The sequence below is a fragment of the Emericellopsis cladophorae genome (assembly GCF_022114955.1).
Source record: "Emericellopsis cladophorae strain MUM 19.33 chromosome Unknown NODE_12_length_473309_cov_116_543296, whole genome shotgun sequence".
NCBI classification, from domain to species: domain Eukaryota; kingdom Fungi; phylum Ascomycota; class Sordariomycetes; order Hypocreales; family Bionectriaceae; genus Emericellopsis; species Emericellopsis cladophorae.
The window spans coordinates 198,828-217,840 of record NW_026250937.1 but is presented as its reverse complement, the minus strand read 5'-3'; the positions used below and the strand labels follow the sequence as shown (position 1 = coordinate 217,840).

Below are 19,013 nucleotides of genomic sequence, written 5' to 3'. Positions count from 1 at the left end.
TGAAGGTAAAGGAAAGTCTTCCTGGGTCCGTCGGGTTGGATGGAGGCCAAAAAGAAGATCAATCTGTTGGGAGCCCAAGTGCCCCATTAGCGTCGTTTATCAGGGGTCCAGGCGGTCTGTGCGAGGGCGGGCGAACTGCTACAGCCGGAGCTCCAGTCTCACATTCCAAGGAGTCACCATTGTACAAGAATTGGATTGCTTGACATGAAGCGCTTGTTGTGCTGCTTGGTCCGTCGTCATGAGGCGTTATCATCCTCAAGATGGGTATTAGTAAATTGGGGCTTAGCACAGAAAGCAGCGACACAATCTCCCAGCTGAGAGAGTACGTTGCTATGGCTAGACGATATCCACGCGCACCCACCACAGCTCGGTTGATTCTCAACGGCATTGGTCGCAAACCCCCAGAGCTCCAGTCTGCACTGTTTTCAATCGAGCTGCTGGTACGAAGCTGCCCACGTTCGGTCAACAAGACTGTGGTCGGCTTTGAGCTATTGGACTTGCCGCCATTCAAACTCAAGCCAGACCACCTTGAGACAGCCGCCACAACAGCCATCGCAATGCGACTTTCACCACCAACAAACCCGTGCATCACTCCCCACCTTGATCTAGACTAGATGGCTGAACGCACGCATGCATCAAATCGTGAGGACGTGGGACAATTACTGTAAACTCCAACACTAGAAGCATCATCCCCTCCATCTGGAGGTCGATTGACCAATGGCAGGAGCTGTTGGGGTATCTGACGTCGTTGTTAGTCTTTATCGATAACCACCGACATTCTTCCACCGGCCTTCGGTTCTTCGGTCCATTTCTATGTAGGCTTCGGTTACTTTGGTCATGCGCTTGCTGGAAGCTTGAGCACAATGACCGTGCAATAAGGCCTGCCCCTCCTACTATGCAGATTACTACGACTTTGTTTGAGAAGAAAAGTGCTAGGCGAGTACTGCAAGTTTGCAGACTGTACTCTGTAGGTATGGTACGTACTCATGCCTTCAAGACCCTTATAAGGCAGGGTTGATCCAAACCCCTGACCGGCAATTTCCACCCCAACGTGCAGCTCCAGCCTTTCTTGCACCCCCCGAATGTTCACTCCATCGTTCGATTTCCGTACCAAGCTTGCAACATATACACATACCTGCTCAGCTTTTGCAATGAGTCCCTCCTGCAGCCTATAAGGTCAATTCGGTGTTCCAAATTTTGCGCGACCTCTTTGCATCCAAGTTCCTGCGCGCGACGCCCGTTCATTATGCTGATTGCCTGTCACTCCCCAATTGTTGAGTTCCCCAAGCCAGCCATGCCGGGCCCGCGTCCATCCGAGTGGGTGTGTGGGTGATTGCTGGCTTTGGATCCACGCCCATAGTCACTTACCCTACGATACCTAGCTAACCACAGCCTACCGTCGCCTGGCGCGAGAACATTCATTCTGTTTGGAATCCCTGTAGTTAATGACTGAACAGTCAAGGAAACTGTCTGGTACAGTTTCAGCAAGTTCAGACGATAAAATAGGTCTTGACAACCTGTGGCATAAAGTGGGAGATCATTTCAATGCGTCCCTGAACTATAGCGGACCGCCTCCAAACAAAAAAACACAGGCATCTATCGCAGCAACCGTCATCGTCATTGACAATGAGAAACATGTTAAAAACTTCGGGAACCTAGCTTGGATACCCCATGACTGCTGTGCGAATGACATTGCATTATATATCGAGGAGCAGCGGCGCCTACAGTCAGCGCTCCAACTTCCTCAATTCCCGTGGAGTGCAGCGCCAGGGTAGCACTATCTGAGCTACCGGGGGTTGACCTCTGTTGCTCTTACATTACTGCAAACCCATAATACATTAGTTGTCGAACCCAAGTGACCAGTGCCTAGCGTCCGTGGTATGCATGAGGGCAGCAGCCAGCTAGGCTGCGACTCTGTTTGCAGATGCGAATAGGCGCACAACTGGCCAGCGCTGCATCTACCAGCCTGTAAGTCGCACTTGATACTCCCATTTGAGCTCTCGAACTCATCGTCAGGCCTGTCGTGGGCAAGCCGAACTAGAATGCACCATGCCCTTGCCCCTAGCCATCGTGAGTAAAGCTGCACTGGGCTGTGCTCCGCGTCGTAGCATGGCATGTCTACCACATGTGATGCATTGGGTAAGCGTGGCCTATATCTCTTGAGCAACTTTCCGCTCTCGCTCTGCTCTTCTCACAGCCCTCTCGACGAGCTCAACCCTCCCTTCCAAGTCAGACATGAACTGGGATTTACGAAGCACGGAGCCTTCGTACCAAGCCCGAACCACAGCCTCGCTACGGGACCGCAACTCAGCAGCTTCGGCTGCCTGGCCTATTTGCGTTGCCTCCAGTGCCTTCAAACGGTCTCCCGTCGCGATCAGAGCTGCACTTTGCGTGGGATCTGGGATGGGTGTATCTTTCACGGAAGTGAGCAAAGAGAGCGTCGACTGGTATTGAGGCGCCGCGGCCAGCACAATGGCGCAGATCGTGTCGATGTCAAGTTGCGACGGCGGCTCGGAAGGTGATGCTGCGTGAAACAAGGCTGGTTGCTTGTTATCTGAAGGGTTAGCCATAGCCTCATCCAGTGCAGGGCTCGCATACATATTTGCAGTAGAGCATGGTAAACTGGTATTTTCGCTAGGATGCCGTTGAATCGCCTCTCAAGACTAGCCAGCCTCATAGCCGCCGATTCATTTTGTGGAACGGCTGGCGATCCAGAATGGCCATGGAGAACATGTTCGATTCGAAGCAGTCGCGCTTCCAGCAGATTTAGCGTCGTGAGAGTCGTCTCGTCGACATCGGTAGCCATGATTGACTGGCGTCGTCGGATTCGTCGAAGAAGGAGAGTCGCAGAGCACCTTTTGCGCCTGTAGGACAACAGACCAGCTCCTTGTCTCGGCCAGCCTCAGTGTGCAAAACTTCCGCGTCTCTTGGTCTTTGTTGCTATCGAAGTCGAGACGGCAGCCGATAAGGCACAGAGCGCGCCTTGCTTCGGGAGGATAGACGGAATGGCGGGCCTAATTTAGTGGAGCAGCTTGATTGGCCCCGTGCCCCAGTGACGAACGTAGACACGTCCCCTGCATCTCCCTCCCCTGCCTCGTAATATTCCTACATCGTGGAACCCGTGGCCTCAACAAGCTCCAGTTACTATATCAGCCTTGCGTGGTACACGTATCGACCCATTGACTAAGCAAGTCGGAAATCCCTTCGTCCTAACTCGATTTCGCGACCGCCCGCGGCGCTGCTCCGCATCACTGTTCATTTGGCCAGGTGCGCCGGAAGTCGACCACGTCGGACAAAAGACAGCTTCAGTGGCGGCGCATGAGCGACGGTCATTGCTCAAGCTCCTCGCTACTTCAGCGATCGATTTGCGTAGCAATCGACCCGGTGAGATCCGCGACAGCGAACGCCAACCACCCACGTTTTGCGACCGTGTGCTATGCCGACGTATTCTACAATCTCGAATGGGAACTCTGCCGGCGGAGATCAAGGCGATATGGCGAGGTGAGTTGGGAACATGCGCTGAATGAAGAGCACCGGCTAATTGAGGCGCAGAGGTAGACGTCGAGGCGGCAAAGATGCTCGCCCTGGTGGTGGACAGGCGTCCATGGTGAGCAGTGTCGTCAATCTGCTGAACACAAGTACGTGCTCGGACTTGAACTGGCAAACGAAGCAGCTGACAGTGTGTAGTCGTCGGTGCCGGCACTTTGGCCATGCCCTCTGTTTTATCCCACACCGGAATCATGCTGGGCATTTTTCTTATCATTTGGTCAGGATTATGCGCCGCCTTTGGCCTCTATCTCCAGTCCAAATGCGCGCGGTACCTCGAACGAGGCACGTCGTCTTTCTTTGCGCTTTCGCAGATCACCTATCCCAACGCGGCGGTCATCTTTGACATGGCCATTGCAGTCAAATGCTTTGGCGTCGGCGTCTCCTACATGATCATCATTGGCGACCTGATGCCTGGTGTCGTGATGGGGTTCATTGACAACGCCGAGAAATCGCCGTACCTGGTTGATAGGCATTTTTGGATCACCGCATTCATGCTCTTGGTTATCCCCCTGAGCTTCTTGAAGCGTCTCGACTCGCTCAAGTACACCAGCATTGTCGCGTTGATCTCCATCGGCTATCTCATTGTTTTGGTCATTTACCACTTCCATGCGGACCCACATGCTGCGCCTGAGAACGTTCGCATAATTCAATGGGCTGGTGCTGTTGAGACGCTGAGCGCACTGCCCGTGGTTGTATTTGCATACACCTGTCACCAGAATGTGAGTTGCAGAATTTCATGCTTGCATCGAACGGCATTGCTAATACGTCGCAGATGTTCTCGATCATGAATGAGATTAAGGACAATTCACAGCCCAATATCGTTAGGGTTATTGGGTCAAGCATTGGTCTTGCTGGTATCATCTACATTGTCGTCTCCATCACAGGGTACATTACCTTTGGAAATGATGTCGTGGCGAACATAGTGTCCATGTGTAAGTCTTTGGGTGCATACCTCCTAGCGCGGATAAGACTGACGATGCAAGACCCAACGGGCGTAGCCTCCACCATAGGCAAGGCGGCCATTGTTGTTCTAGTCCTTTTCTCTATTCCACTCCAGGTCCACCCATGCCGGGCGTCTCTAGATGCCGTTCTCAAGTGGCGGCCCAACAGGAACAGTCGCAACGCCCAGACAAACGCGAGGACGGGCTCTCCGATGCTTACTGCATCCGGTGCTACCAGGAACGACCCCGCGGGCCCAGCAGCCATGTCTGATGGTCGGTTCGCGTTGTTGACCGCCATCATTCTGACTTTGGCGTACATTACTGCTTTGTCCGTGAACAGTTTGGATCGCATGCTGGCTTTTGTCGGCAGCACTGGGTCCACCTCCATCAGCTTTATCCTCCCCGGGCTTTTCTACTACAAGATTAGTGATCCGGACAGCATCCACCACCAAAGCTTGATGAAGGAAGACGACGACATGGACGACAACGGCACTTCGGACGTGGAAGATGCAGGCACTCTTGCCCAGAGCACCCACAGCGTGCACAGCAATGCTTCTGGGAGCAGTCCTTCGCCCGCAACATGGCGATGGCGCCGCAAATGGCGTTGGGACTTTGATCACATCGAACACGGCCTGCTGCGCAAGCTTAGTCTTGGAATCGCCTTTTACGGCATCGTGGTCATGGCTGTGTGTTTGATTATGAACCTTTTCATGCAAGCTGGTCATTGAGACAGCCATACAGACATCTATGAACCTGCACTTTTCACGCAGTCAAGTTTACCGCATATTGTGCATATTTACGAGGGTTTTTTTTTCCTTTTTTCTTTTGCTTCTACTGTATTGGCATGGCATGAGCGGAGTTTTGGTAGCGATCAACGTCGCTCGCTTAGAGGCAGGGCGATATAGAGGGTTCGGACAATCTCACATCGCAATGTACGCAAAGAATGAAACAGTATTTGACGTACATCTTTCACATAGTTATTGTACAACAATAGGTTTAACCCGAAACTGCCCGTGGGCTTCATGAAGAACGCCTGCCCATGCTGATACACGATATCGATACAACGCATGCTCTGCCTCAACGGATCCGCACCTTGTCGACCTCCACAGGTGGTTGCCCCTTTGCTGTCGGAGGCTCGAATTTCTTGGGGGGGAGAATGCCAGCCATGCTCAGAATCTTCCACATGCGGTCGGTCGGCTGCGCCCCAACACCAATCCAGTACTTGGCTCGCGACACATCCATCTCGATGTCCTTGTGTAGTTTATCGGGCGCACCGTAGGGGTCGGCTTTGGGAACGGGATCGTATGTGCCCAGAACCTCGAGGGGCTTGGAGTTGCGTGCCGTGCTACAAGCCTTGTCAGTCCTGAGCTGCCACGTTGAAGAGGCGCGCATACCGTGCTTGCGCGACGACAATGTTGTAGTGCGGCCAATTGCGCTTGCCGAAGCGGGCCAGACGAATCTTGACAACCATGATGCGTTATCCTTGGTCTGATGAACACGGGTGCTTGGCTGTGATGGACAGTCGCGAAGTTGAAGCGTGGGCAATTTTTGGGTTGATTCGTGGCTTAGCCGGCGCCACATCCTTAGGTCTCTGGCATGTGGCTGAAGCCACTCATACTACGTGTACGTACCTTAAGGTACGTACACCATGCATGCACATGTGCCAATGATGTCAGTGAGGATCCACGCCTCGTACGTAGTACAAATCGTCACACCTGTCTGAATTGTCTATCATTGTTCTCTCATCGTTTTGTTGGCAAGATTCTTCAAAATGGCTCTAAAGGTAAATTGCCATGCACATCAGGCAGATCCTTGCTAAAAATGTTTACTCTAATAGACACTAGGACCGAAGGCTGCAGCAGCATTGGATCAAGAGTTGATGAGCACTTGCGCATTCTCAATCGACCAACTGATGGAGCTGGCTGGGCTTTCAGTATCTCAAGCTGGTATGGAATCCGGGTTTATGGTAGCTTAAGCATCTGGATCACTGATTTGAATCAGTATATCGCGTCCAACCGTTGCACCAGGGGCGCCGCGTGTTGGTAGCCTGTGGTCCCGGCAACAACGGTGGCGATGGTCTCGTAGCAGCCCGCCATCTTTTCTTCTACGGCTATAGGCCGAGTGTCTTCTATCCCAAGCGAAGCAAGAACGAGCTGTATCAGGCGAGTTCCAGGTTTTTGTTGATATCGTTAACTGTCTACTGACTTTGGCAGCGTCTCGCCAAGCAGCTCGAGGATCTGGAGGTTCCTTTTGTTGATGATTTCCCTTCCGCTCTAAAATCGACAGACCACATTGTCGATGCAATTTTCGGTTCCTTCCACACCTTCTTAGCGCGTATCCGTGACCATCCCTAACTTGATGTAGGGTTCAGCTTTTCGGGTGAAGTTCGCGAGCCTTTTCCTCAGGTCATCAAGTCGCTCGAAGAGACCAAGTTGCCGGTCACATCGGTTGATGCCCCGTCATCTTGGGACATTGAGAACGGCCCTCCCAAATCCGGCTTGGGTAGTAACTTCATGCCTGCCACACTGGTCAGCCTGACGGCTCCCAAACCACTGGTGAAACATTTCACAGGACGCCACTTTGTTGGTGGGCGGTACGCACCTTGACTCCCCGCCATGACCAACAAGCCTCATGCTGACCTGGAAAAGCTTTGTGCCCCCATTCATTGCCAAGAAGTACGACTTTGAAGTGCCTGAGTACCAGGGAATCGATCAGGTCGTGGAAGTTCCGCCCAGTGGACAGAAGCTCTGATAAAACCATGGCTCCTGCCTCTCGAATCCGCACTGGGGAGTTGTCGGGATGGTGGTTTGCCATGCGAGAAAGAATCACATGAGGCTGCAGCCGCCTCTCATGCTGTTGGGACAAACTGGACTCGGACATCGACCCTCCCGCATTTCGTCTCGCATCACGACGAGATCGGTTGGACAGATGCGTGTAGTTGTCGGACAAGCTTGACAGAATGCAACAAAGATGAGGTAATCCTTCCCGCAGACGATGCAGTGAGCTCTATGCTGCGTGCACATCTACCGCAAGAGACGTAGAGAGCCTCTCCACTCCTGCCTTCTCAATGGCCTCGATGATGAATAGACCATGAGGGACAAGGGCGTTGCAGCCAGAATACGAACTCTCTTGTTCGTTGAGCCTCGACAGAACGTGGCGATGTATGTACTCTACAGTGCGAGAGTGGTCGGGCTTCTTTGTGTGACGAGGCGGTCATGAAATACAGCCTACCACGTTAAGCGAGATGATAAGCTTATGCCTAGTATCACGAGGCAAGCGAAAACGTGTCAGTCCGACGTCGACGGTCGCCACCGCCTGCCAGCGCGAGTACCCTGATCCAGGGCAACGTCGGCGAACGTTGAGCAGAGGTGGCAGATCGAAAAATCAGAGAAAAGCATGGCAGGCATTCCAGGCGCGTGCAGCGAAGTGGCCATAATACAACGGACAAGCCACACCTACGATGCGCAGTGGATCACCCGGTTCTTATTTTCCCCTTCCAGTTCGAGGCTTACAGCCCACAGGCTGTGAACAATATGTGGGTTGAAGTGCGGACGTTAAGTGGTCTTGATCAGGATTGGGCTGTCAACGACAGCAGATCCGGAGCAAATGCTCCACGATCATGTGCGACAAAGCGGGACGTCCCCGCTTTTCGGTTAGTTGAAAGATCCCCAAAAGCCCTCCATGGCACGTTGTCAGTTCCATGTCTTTATTAGCATCGCAACTGGGCCCCGTATGGTCCCCTTGTCACGGAGCTTTGTTCCTGTAGCCAACAAATCTGGTGGACAACGGCTGTCGTGGTGAGTTGCGCCTCACCGTCGATCCTATGGCTGAAATGCGGAGCTCGGTCCTATGTCCGCCCGCCTGTGCCCCAATCGAAGCAACGGCGTCAATCTGAGCTACGATCGCCCTAATTATTACATACATGGCTCGCGGAGGGTAAAGACCGCATCCTCCACAACAGCGCCTGCCATGGACTCCGGAACACCTGTCGCTTTCGGGCAGGCGTGTCACCATGACACAAACCTGAGGTCATCAGCGATGAAAACAAGACGCAATAAGCGAGCATCTTGAGAAGTTGAAAAGGAGTAAAATCCACTGAAAGGAGTCGAGTCCAGGTTCCATCCCACCAAGATCCCTCCCGAGTTTCTACGTGGCTTTTAGCGCTCGGCCCCTTAGGTTCTGCCCCTTGAGCTTGACCCCTCACGGCCTTTAGCGGGATATGCCGTAACCCATTTCCCGGTGTCAGGGGCGATTGAGATTCGAGACTGACGAAATCTTGCATCTCCAGATCGGCCGTTTACAATTCATGGTTTGACCCGTAATGTGCCAAGTGAGTACGTCTACTTGTACTGTACCTAAGCAACATCATGACTGACGTACATGCGCACGATGTACATATGTATTCGTACCGTGACGTCAAAATTGCGTGTCCAGGCCTAAGAATCACTAGTCTCGACCCCTCAGCCTCAGGACGTGCATTCCCGAGAAATGGGAAAGCTTTGACTCCACCATATCGACCCAGAAAGATGCTCGGCAGGAGGAACAATCATTGCCCGCAAGCCTACTGACACACACAGTCGTGCGAATCCAGGTCGACACCCTCAAGAGCGATCTGGTTTTGCTTTGGCTACTCTACTACCGTCTACAAGTACAAAGTCCCAGCATCAAGACTGACAAGGCAATCTGGTTTGAAGCCCTCGCACATGAGCGCCCGTGTCGACTTGGAGCATACCATTCACATGCCGTGCCTGCGGCACAGATTTTCTTTGCGGGCCACGATATCCAATGACCATAGGGTAGTCAGAAAGGGCATGGTACGCGGCTCGGCTGATCTGTTCGTCGTTTCTCGAAGGGGATTTGGAGCATTATGACTACCCTGATCACTTCAGGAATCCGATATTACACAACCAGCAAGACGTGAAGGCCTTCCTAGGCGACTAGATTGAGAAAAGATGCCCAGAAACTTGTAGATGGTGCGTTAGGTCTATTGTCCTAAAGGCGCTGTATCTCCTTCGCAGAGTTGTTCTTTGTCAAAGACGGAAGCGCTCTAGCACAGCAGTTGTACATTATGACAAAAGCCAAGATGCTCTTGGTACTATCGAGGGTTAAGCCTTGCTAACGTTCATGTTGTCTCCAAAGTTGCTCACCAGCGTCATCCTCGGTAAGCTGTCTTATTTTTCGATCCTTCACGGCCTGCAACTCAACAGAGACCTCGTAAAACTGCACGAGCGACTTCTCGTTGATCCTAGGCTGGAATACGAACGCGGCGACTTTATCTCTAGTGAAATGAGGGCTGCTGTAAAGGCCGGATTGCATTCTCGCATTTGTGAAGACTGGAGCGAAGTAACCTGGGAACTCGTGGTGTAGGGAGTGCTGATGTCGGCTTGAACGTCAGTGGCCTCACTTCGGATTGGATCCCACCCATAGTGCCAGTATTTTACAGAAGAAATACTGAAACGACACGCCCATGCATTTCTGGTCCTTCGTGTGTGAAGGCTGATACATGAGACGGGTGGAAGGAGAAGGAACGAATAAGGGAGTTTCTGGGTTGGTATCGAGGACAGCTACCGCCACTGACACCCAGACAGGGACGACAAGAGTTGAATACGAGAGCTTGTACGGTCTAGGTTTCGTTGAATGCGAGCAGTTGAGAAGTTGACGTTGTTTTACAAAGAGCTTGTTCCCTCTCACACAGACGAGAGAATCTACCCCAATGCCTGCCGCTGAAGCAGTGCGTCCGGGATTCCAAGTCGCATAAAGGTGGTCTACTAATTAGATGTTGCTGGGTGGCATACCGCGAGAATGCAAAGCTTTATGCCTGATGGATGAATCAATGGTATGTTTGTTCTCACAGGCCCGCGTCGTCCATGCGGGGAGGGACAAGACGCTGCTCGTTTGGGATACGACGTACGTCAACAGCACAAAGAAAGTGGGAGCGATCGACGCCCACTCGTAACGTCAAGCGGCGAAGGATTACTCAGTGCTGTCGCGATTCGTGTCCCTGGGACTCTCGGCACGATATCTGGAGGTGGCCCTCGCCGGCATCGGCACGGAAGAAACATCGGCCTGGGCTCCCGGCCGGCTCGTGGGCCCGACGCACACGCATGTGTCACACGGCAAATAACAGTGCGTCAGAACTAAACGGAGTTTTTTATGAACGACCCAATAGCAAGTGCAAACAGGCCATAGGGGTAGCTCTGTCCCCGGATGTATGTGCATGTGTATGGATGGGATTATGAATGGAATCAGGCGGCCCCCCGCAGGAACCATGAAAAGGCAATGAATACGTACGTATACAACAATGCCTGAGTGGCAGGTCTTTGACAGTAACTACTACGTGCCTCAGGTAGGCAATGCTGGCGATGGTCTACACTAGGATTCACGTCATGTTATAAAAGGAAAAAACAGCCATTTGATGTTGGATGACATTGAAAAGTTCAGCCTCATGCAGGGTAGCGTGTTCATTGCGGCATTAATGATAAGCCACACTCGGGCCTTTCCCTGACGATCACAACGGGACATCCGACTGGCCGCACTGGCGCGTTCTCAGGCCAGGTTCGTTTCCTGTGCTCCTTAGTTTTGTTCCAGTGGTCTTCTCGAAGTCTTCCAAGCAGCGCTAACATCCGCCAAGGACGCGGCTTGCATCGGCACCTTGCAACCGACTGATTCTGTTATACACGGTGCTGACTCGCGGCGCAACAGCCCCTTGCGCTCCCTACACCTTAGTGACGAAGATTTCGAAGGCCTAAGAACCGCTCAGGCACGTCTAAAGTTCTCTTGGCGATCTTTTTTACTATGTCCAGAAGCGTCTCAGGCTGGTAGCACTATGACGCTGTGACGTGAGGTACAGTGCGCGAAGACGTTTGCAAAGCCTGTTATCAGAAAACCCCATATAAGTTCAACCACATTGGGGTAAGTGGATCGCCCTTATCACTATCCCCGTCACGGCAACGCTGCAGGTCCAAGACGGCTTCAGCCGGCTGCCGGCTTGGAAAAACGGCACATCTGACAGATCCTTTACGACGCCAGTGATGTTTAAAGTGCTGTGCGACTTCGAGCAACAAAACTTCATCGTCAGGCAAGTGTCTACCTCTTGAGAGTCACTCTCGACATGGAGTCCCCCCCGCACCTGGGGTTAGTTAGTGTTATGGACCGACCTGGGGACGGCATGGATGACGAGAGTCCGGGCCAATCATTCGTACTTACTATTACGTTAGGGTTCCGAAAAGTTGATACAAGTGTTCACCGAGCTCGGAGTAATTGTTGTTTGCGGGCGAGCCATGTGGAGAGGCATCCGTAATTCCCATACGTAGTCGCAGCTACTACTGCGCTTGCCGCTTGTGTTATGCCCAATACGTGCTCTAGTCTACATGCCGTGCATGCGCGCTCGGTGCCACCTTGTGCTATAAAGTTGATGATCCTCTTGCGTGGTGTCATACCCCGTTCTGCCCGGCTCCCATCTTCTATTTGCCTGCCCAGTCTGGTGTGCAGGTCCCTAACGAGACAAGGCCTCAGACGCAGACATCGGTTCACAAAGACACAAAAGACATTATGGGTTCCAAGGAATTCGACACGGACAGCAAATATGGCCGCGATCTCGAGTCGACGACTGCTGAGGCGTCCACCGAGTTCAGCCTGGCAGTGCAAGGCCAACAGCTGGAGCGTGGCCTCAAGAGTCGACACATCCAGTTCCTGGCACTCGGTAAGTTGCAGCCGCTCAAGGCCCACGACAAAATGGCCCCGTCTAACATATCTCAGGTGGTGCCATTGGCACCGGTCTCTTCATCGGATCCGGCCGCATTCTCGCAGATACCGGCCCGGCTCCCCTGTTCATGGGCTACCTCTCCATGATGCTGGTCGTCTGGTGTGTCATGAACGTCCTCGCTGAGATGGTCACCTACCTGCCCATGCGGGGCATTACCGTGCCGTACTTTGTCAACCGCTTCGTCGACCCTTCGCTTGCCTTCGCCGCCGGATGGAACTACTGGTATGCCTACGCCATGCTCGTCGGCGCCGAGGCTGTCGCTGCCGGGCTCATCATCGACTACTGGCAGCCGCCCGTGCACATTGCCGTATGGATCACCATTGTCCTGGTCGTCATGCTGGGACTCAACATGTTTGCGGTAGGCCTCTTTGGTGAAGCCGAGTTCTGGTTCGCTAGCATCAAGTTCATCACCATTATGGGCTTGATCATCGTCGGCTGGGTCATCTTCTTTGGCGGTGCGCCGGACCAGACAAAGGTCCGCGCCTTCACCTACTACGACGATCCAGGCGCATTCAATCCATACCAGACCGGAGGCAGCGCAGGCAACTTCCTCGCCTACTGGCATGCCTTTGCCTCCGCCGGCTTCGCCTTCATCACCTCCCCCGAGCTCATCGCCACGGCTGCTGGCGAGACCGTCGCCCCTCGACGCAACATCCCCAAGGCTGCTCGTCGCTTCATCTGGCGTCTCGCCGTTTTCTACGGCCTCGGATCCTTCCTCATCGGTATTATGGTGCCCTTCAACCACCCACAGCTGCTGGGCAACTCCGCCGACGCGCAGAGCAATGCCAGCGCCTCGCCTTTCGTCTTGGGTATCCAGGGTGTCGGCATTCCCGTCTTGAACCACATCATCAATGCCGCTATCCTCACCTCGGCCTGGTCGGCCGGCAACTCCTTCCTGTACTCAGGTTCGCGTGTCCTCTACTCCCTCGCCCTCAAGGGCCAGGCGCCCAAGTTCTTCAAGACCACCAACCGCCACGGCGTGCCTTACCTTGCTGTTCTGGCCACCTGGTGCATCGGTCTCCTCGCGTACCTCAACGTCTCGAGCTCGGGTGCCACCGTCTTCAACTGGTTCATGAACATCTCCACCATTTCCGGCTACATCGCCTGGATTGTCGTCCTCATCACCTACCTCCGCTTTCGCAAGGCCATGCGTCTCCAGGGCATGTGGGAGCAGCTGCCGTTCAAGACGCCCGGCCAGCCCTACCTGGCCTGCTTCGTCCTCTTCCTCATCTGCCTGCTCACGCTCACAAACGGGTTCCAGATTCTCATCCCCCGCAACTGGGACGTGCAGAACTTCCTGGCGGCCTACATCACCATTCCCATCTTCCTGGTGCTATACTTTGGACACAAGGCGTGGACCCGCACGCCGTTCTTCATTCCTGCAAGCGAAATCGACTGTATCTCGGGCAAGAGGGAGATGGACGAGATGGCCGCGACCGACATTGCGCCCGTCGCGAAGAACTGGCTGCAGAGGGTCTGGTACTGGATTGCCTAAGGTGGACGGCAAGGATGAATAGTGCTCGCTCGAAACATACTTTACATGCGAATCAGATACCCAAAAATTGTACTTTGAAGCACTTCCGAACACTTCTTGTTGTGCCGCGCGAATGATGAACATGAACGCTTATCGAACTGCCGTGGTAGCCTTGAGTGGTTGTCTGTCTAAGCATTGAGAGCTTGTGAATAACATCATGTCACTCTGTACGGAATGCGCCCAATCACTGGAATTTGCTCCCGGCGCTACACGCTGCTCGACACGTTTTCACCCAGAGGTACTGGCTCGCGGCGGACTAAAATGACGTAGCATCATCGGCGCGACTACTTGCTACTGCCGCGTGATTGTGTGCTGATCACGGCTGTACGTTAGTGGCTGTCGAACAGCCTTCGGTCAGGGGAGGCTCAAGCCAGGCCGGCTGGCCATGGCCTGCTTCGCGGTCGCATGTAGCACATCGTGTTTCACTACCTGAAAAGCAACAGAGCGTGAGATGCATAAACGAGGTAACCGTCTGGTATTAGTTGGGTATGGTGAATATCCATTGACTATGTTCCGGGTCTTCGCCTAGGGAGTATGTGGGTGACCCAACGCGCACGTGCATGAGCACCGGCCAATGCATCCTTCCTTCCTTCCCCAGAATTGACGGGACTTGACAATGGAAAATTCGATGAGGAAAGTCAAGCCACCAGTATGGAGGGGCCGTTTTCCCGTCGCACCTGCTGTTAGTGTCACAGAAGGGAAGAAAAAAAAAATCAAATCATTTCATTAAATTGCTCCTGCATCTCGTGACGCAGGAACAATCTGCACTAAATCTGCCGCCACCCAATCAGACAGTGTCGCATCCTCCCAGCTGAAATTGTGCAGACCTTAAGAGCGCTTCGGGCTGCAGGATGACCTTCCTTTCACGGATCTTGACTCCACGAGCTACTTAATTAGACGGCCGCGTCTTGGCCTCATTTCGTCGAGTCGGCTCGTCTCTGCGGCGGTTTCTCCCACGAGACGCTGTGTTCGCTCGATGCGCGCGCACACGGAGCAGGTCGCAAAATTCAAGACCCCTCCCTTACGTTGGAGAACGCGCGCGTCGCATCGCCGCCGGGGGCTGGCCGCGCAAGAATACAAAGTGCCACGCGACTGGATCTGGGTTGAAGGGGGAGGGGCCCGAGGGGAGAGGACCGCCAAGACGGGAGACTGATCTATTAGGTATCCCACCGCAATTTTGAGACGCAGGCGGCGGGCAGGCTTGTTGCTTTGTCGCTGAAAGACCCGGACGCCATATAAGGGCGAGAGACACACAGGCGGATAGTACATAAATGTGTGCTCACCAAGGCCAAATGAGTGCTCAGTAACGACAAAGTCAGACAGAGCTCATTATTATGTTTCCCTACAAGTAGCGCGACATATCGCCCGTAACGACACAGAATACGGATACGCGCACTTCTGGAGTAATTACCGAGACAAGCATGCGTGGATCCCCCAGAGTTTAACCTCCACCAACGGAATGTGGGAATTCAATGCCAATGTAGCGAGACACCTGAACCTGTAAAGACAGGCGACGCTCTGCTTGTCACTTGGACAACCAGTGACAACCATGCTCGCCTGAAGCTGCGTAGGGCAGGGATCGCGACGAATAGGGTTCAGTATGCATGAGCCAAGTGGCCACTAAGAATCATGAGTGGACAGAAGGGGAAGTGAATCAGAGGCTGCCCGCCCAGCCGCCAGCGCAGAGTCATCCGCCAGCTCAGTCAGTCAATCTTGGCCGTCTGGCTGGGCAGCCCACCGCACCGGCCCACGACACTCAAGAGGTTGCGACTCGTCCTCCTCGCGTTTCACACCCCTTCTCCCTTTTCACCTCGCACGTCCATTGTGATACCAGACTTCGTTGGCAAAGTCTCAAAGTGCTCTGCTACTTGACCGCTAGCGGCCCCTCTGCTTTCTCTCACTCTCTCTTACAAGCGCTCACTCACACTCACTCATTCTCGGATATCGATTATCCCTCACTTTCGTTGCCTTTCAGGAACCATACCAAAGACCGAGTCAAGATGCAGTTCTCCAACCTGTTGCTGGCCATCCTGCCAGCTCTGGCTCTTGCCGACGAAGGTGCTAGCACCTCGACCTACACCGCGACTACCACCCTCACCAAGACTCTGACGCTCTCGTCCGCGCACACCGTCACCTCATCCGTCGCGGTGAACAGCACTACGCCCATCTCCACGCCCACTTCCTCCTACACGATGGTGTCTTCGTCCGATCTCACCAGCCTTCCCGTGGAGACGAGCACGAGCTCTCCCGAGGAACCATCCACTGTGCCTGACGATGATTCTGGCGCTGTCGGCGCCGTGTCCGCCGGCAAGGTCGTCCTGGCTGGTGTCCTGGGCATGGTTGTTGTTGGCATGATGTAAAGCTGCCACCGCTTTGCAGTTGGCATTGGGGGGGGGGGGGGGGGCGTGGCTCGACCTAAGGGTCGACGGCGATTTTTACTTGTTCTTTCTTGGCGCACGATAACGACGGCAACGACAACAGACGACATTTGACGATCTCGCAAAGGGAGCCGGCTGTTGAACGATACACTACGACGATATCGAGATTACAATACCTTCTGTGGGGCTGCATACACGTAGCCGACAACGTTACGCCCCGCGTAATGTCTTGTCTTATTCAACCTTCCAGCTTGAGATCAGCACGAGTGTAGACGGACTGCCAGCTCGCCAAACGACCTGTTCTTTTCATCTTCAACATACTTAGCATACACACATCCTTCACGGCTCTTAGGGCGTCTTTTAGGGTTTCATCTTTGGCGCAGCTGCGGTCCCGTCTTGGAGATGCGCACCATCCTCTCGGGCTTTGACTGGTTCTTTATAGCTTTTTGGATAAAAACCTCCTCTTTCATTTGACCAGTGGAAGACCAGGAGGCGGGGACGATGTCTTCTTCGATTCATGTTGATTCTACTTATTTCCTCTTCACTTCATACGATACCCCTTTTTGGCTCACGGAGAGAGTCCGGATTACCCTGCCGTTCGACTCTCCCAACCAGCGGGGGGCGGGTTGACCGGCAGGTTCGCCAGCGCCCGTTTGCGGATGCGGCGCTTGCATTCAGTGTGCGATATGTTTTCATGATGGGCTTTCAGAGCGCTGGAGCTGGCCTGGGTAGATACTTGCGCGAGTAATCCAGTACACATGCTTGCCATCTCGTTGAATGCCCCCCGGGTGATGTCGTGTTATCATCAATTACAAGCTTGGTGATACATTTGTACAGTTTTCGCATGTGCCACATGCTGTAATATGAGAAGCCATTGTCTATGAATCTCGAAATCCTGGAAAAGGCGCCCGCTATGCTCGATGTGTCGGTAAGGTTCCGACTGCTTTACTCCATCCGCTGGGTTTCCATGCGCTTCTCAAATTGGCTCCACACATAGTCTGGTGAATAGAAGAACCCTCTGCGACTCTTGATCGAGTACACGCCTTCGTCTTCGTTCAGTCGCACTCGTTGTCTGCGGCAGAGTTCATCCAGGGACGGCAGATGCCAGTTTTTCGGTATCGGCCGGTTTTGGCCTTGCAGTCGGAGGGAGTGTACGCGCTGCCATGCTTTGATGGGTATGCAGATGGCATGTTCGTTGAAGAAATCTGTGATTTTATCCTCGAGCTCTGGTCAAGGGGTCAGCCGAGGGAGGCTCTCGCCATCCGGGTGATGCTTACCTCCCAGTGTCATGGGCACAGCAGGCTGCAAAGAGAAATGGCCCCAGTGGAATCCGCCACGGACCAGCCATAGACCTTTTGGCACCGGCGTTCCTGCGTCGTCAGCATTGCGTCTCGTGTGATGAGAAACTGGGCCCACGCGACGTACCTTCATCAATTTTGTAAACTAGGCCTGGGGGCTTTCGTTTGTACCCATGAAGCATCATCCTCTGGAAATGCAAGTCATCCATGAACATGCTCATCCCGTTTGGCACTGTCGACGATCAGTTGTGGACTTTTACCATGCTCGATACGCGCAGGTTCAACCCACCATTCTTCTCCTCCCAAATCTCCCGTCGCCCCTTAAAGTCTTTCGGAAAGACTCTGAGCGCGCCAATATCAAGGTCTTTCGCTAATCGGTCCCATTTTTGAGTCTTGGCCTTCCATTGTTCGAGCTGTTGCTCATAGCTTTCGGTGGCACTCGGCTCGGTCTCAACGGCTTGGATCTGTGCTGTGACCCTCTCAGCCTCCGACATTGGAATCTCCTCCTTGACCTCAGGCTTTTCGATCCATCCCTCTGGAAGCTCTGTCCTAATGTCATAACCGCCCTGCCATTCTGGTTGCTCTGGCCTGCGAGGCCGCAGGATCATGCGCGCCCTGGGATGGTGATCGTACGCCGGGCGGTACGCCGTACGAGGAAACTGATGGAAGATCTTTGAACGTATTTGATGCGTTGGTAGTCGGATCGATGACGGCGGCATGGTTGTGCGGGATGTGGTGACTTTCATGTGTGCATCGTCAATGTCGAAACTCATCAGGTGAGGATGATTATGATGATGATGATGAGACTGAGCCAATCACGTGCCGATGTGGATCACACGCGACGGGTCCATGCCCGAGGGCAAAAGTCGTTTCTGCTAACCCTGAACCTACCCCGCGACAGGATATTCCAACTTCGGTGGCGTCCAACAATTCTTCGTCACTTCCACACCAAAACAATACCAGTTGTTTCGGCACTTGCGATTACACTGCAACAACAACAACCGACCAACCACCCAGGGTCTTTTTTGATCTCAGATTCGTAGATAGCCAACTGGATTGATGGCAATAAGCTTGCGCTGCTAGTTGGACGTCTCTGCATTTCGAAAGTTTGGTGCACATTGCTGGTCAATGGTCGACGTGCGGCCCACTCAGTTTCACCTGTTTCCGAACCAACATTAAACACAGGAAGATATACTCCCGATGAGAATTTACTATCCCATGAGAAACAAGTACATGGTCTCCTTTTCTTTCTAGCGTGCCCCAGCAGAGTAGTGGTATCTCAAGGCCGGGTCTTGAAGGTCTTGAACTCGCGTGGCTTACTGTACAAAGCCTCCGTAACCGCAAAGTAAGTGTTGTGGCAATCCTTAGTCATGACATTCTATCATCGGTCAGTTCCACTCCATTCCAACGTCTCCGGTCAGGGAGTTGGGGGTGCACGAACCGCCTTCATCCAGTAAATATCCTTATTCCAGGTTTACACCAAGCGGATCTCTCCAGGGTTCTCGATGGATTGATAAAATTCGACGAAGGTGCACTTCTCCTCCTCGT

The 19,013-nt window shown here is 53.4% G+C and overlaps 6 protein-coding genes across 6 annotated transcripts; 4 read left to right on the top strand and 2 right to left on the bottom strand.

Annotated features, from left to right (window-relative positions):
- Window positions 1-3,461: 3,461 nt before the first annotated feature.
- On the top strand, window positions 3,462-5,218 carry J7T54_003607 (Vacuolar amino acid transporter-like protein; the record flags this gene model as incomplete). The annotated part of the gene is made up of 5 exons (XM_051505108.1): window positions 3,462-3,501; window positions 3,555-3,638; window positions 3,688-4,268; window positions 4,322-4,481; window positions 4,548-5,218. 5 exons carry the CDS (start codon window positions 3,462-3,464, stop codon window positions 5,216-5,218), a joined length of 1,536 nt encoding a protein of 511 aa, XP_051363451.1.
- A 349-nt stretch (window positions 5,219-5,567) lies between these two features.
- J7T54_003606 (small subunit ribosomal protein S16) lies at window positions 5,568-5,961 on the bottom strand (the record flags this gene model as incomplete). The annotated part of the gene is made up of 2 exons (XM_051505107.1): window positions 5,568-5,835; window positions 5,885-5,961. 2 exons carry the CDS (start codon window positions 5,959-5,961, stop codon window positions 5,568-5,570), a joined length of 345 nt encoding a protein of 114 aa, XP_051363450.1.
- A 300-nt stretch (window positions 5,962-6,261) lies between these two features.
- J7T54_003605 (uncharacterized protein) lies at window positions 6,262-7,241 on the top strand (the record flags this gene model as incomplete). Its single annotated transcript, XM_051505106.1, has 4 exons — window positions 6,262-6,273; window positions 6,704-6,800; window positions 6,855-7,083; window positions 7,139-7,241. 4 exons carry the CDS (start codon window positions 6,262-6,264, stop codon window positions 7,239-7,241), a joined length of 441 nt encoding a protein of 146 aa, XP_051363449.1.
- Window positions 7,242-12,041: 4,800 nt separating this feature from the next.
- J7T54_003604 (Proline-specific permease-like protein) lies at window positions 12,042-13,750 on the top strand (the record flags this gene model as incomplete). Its single annotated transcript, XM_051505105.1, has 2 exons — window positions 12,042-12,192; window positions 12,249-13,750. 2 exons carry the CDS (start codon window positions 12,042-12,044, stop codon window positions 13,748-13,750), a joined length of 1,653 nt encoding a protein of 550 aa, XP_051363448.1.
- A 2,039-nt stretch (window positions 13,751-15,789) lies between these two features.
- Window positions 15,790-16,149, top strand: J7T54_003603 (uncharacterized protein; the record flags this gene model as incomplete). Its single annotated transcript, XM_051505104.1, has 1 exon — window positions 15,790-16,149. One exon carries the CDS (start codon window positions 15,790-15,792, stop codon window positions 16,147-16,149), a length of 360 nt encoding a protein of 119 aa, XP_051363447.1.
- A 963-nt stretch (window positions 16,150-17,112) lies between these two features.
- Window positions 17,113-18,184, bottom strand: J7T54_003602 (uncharacterized protein; the record flags this gene model as incomplete). The annotated part of the gene is made up of 4 exons (XM_051505102.1): window positions 17,113-17,393; window positions 17,445-17,537; window positions 17,593-17,697; window positions 17,755-18,184. The coding sequence occupies 4 exons, from the start codon at window positions 18,182-18,184 to the stop codon at window positions 17,113-17,115; spliced, it is 909 nt and encodes a 302-aa protein (XP_051363446.1).
- Window positions 18,185-19,013: the final 829 nt, after the last annotated feature.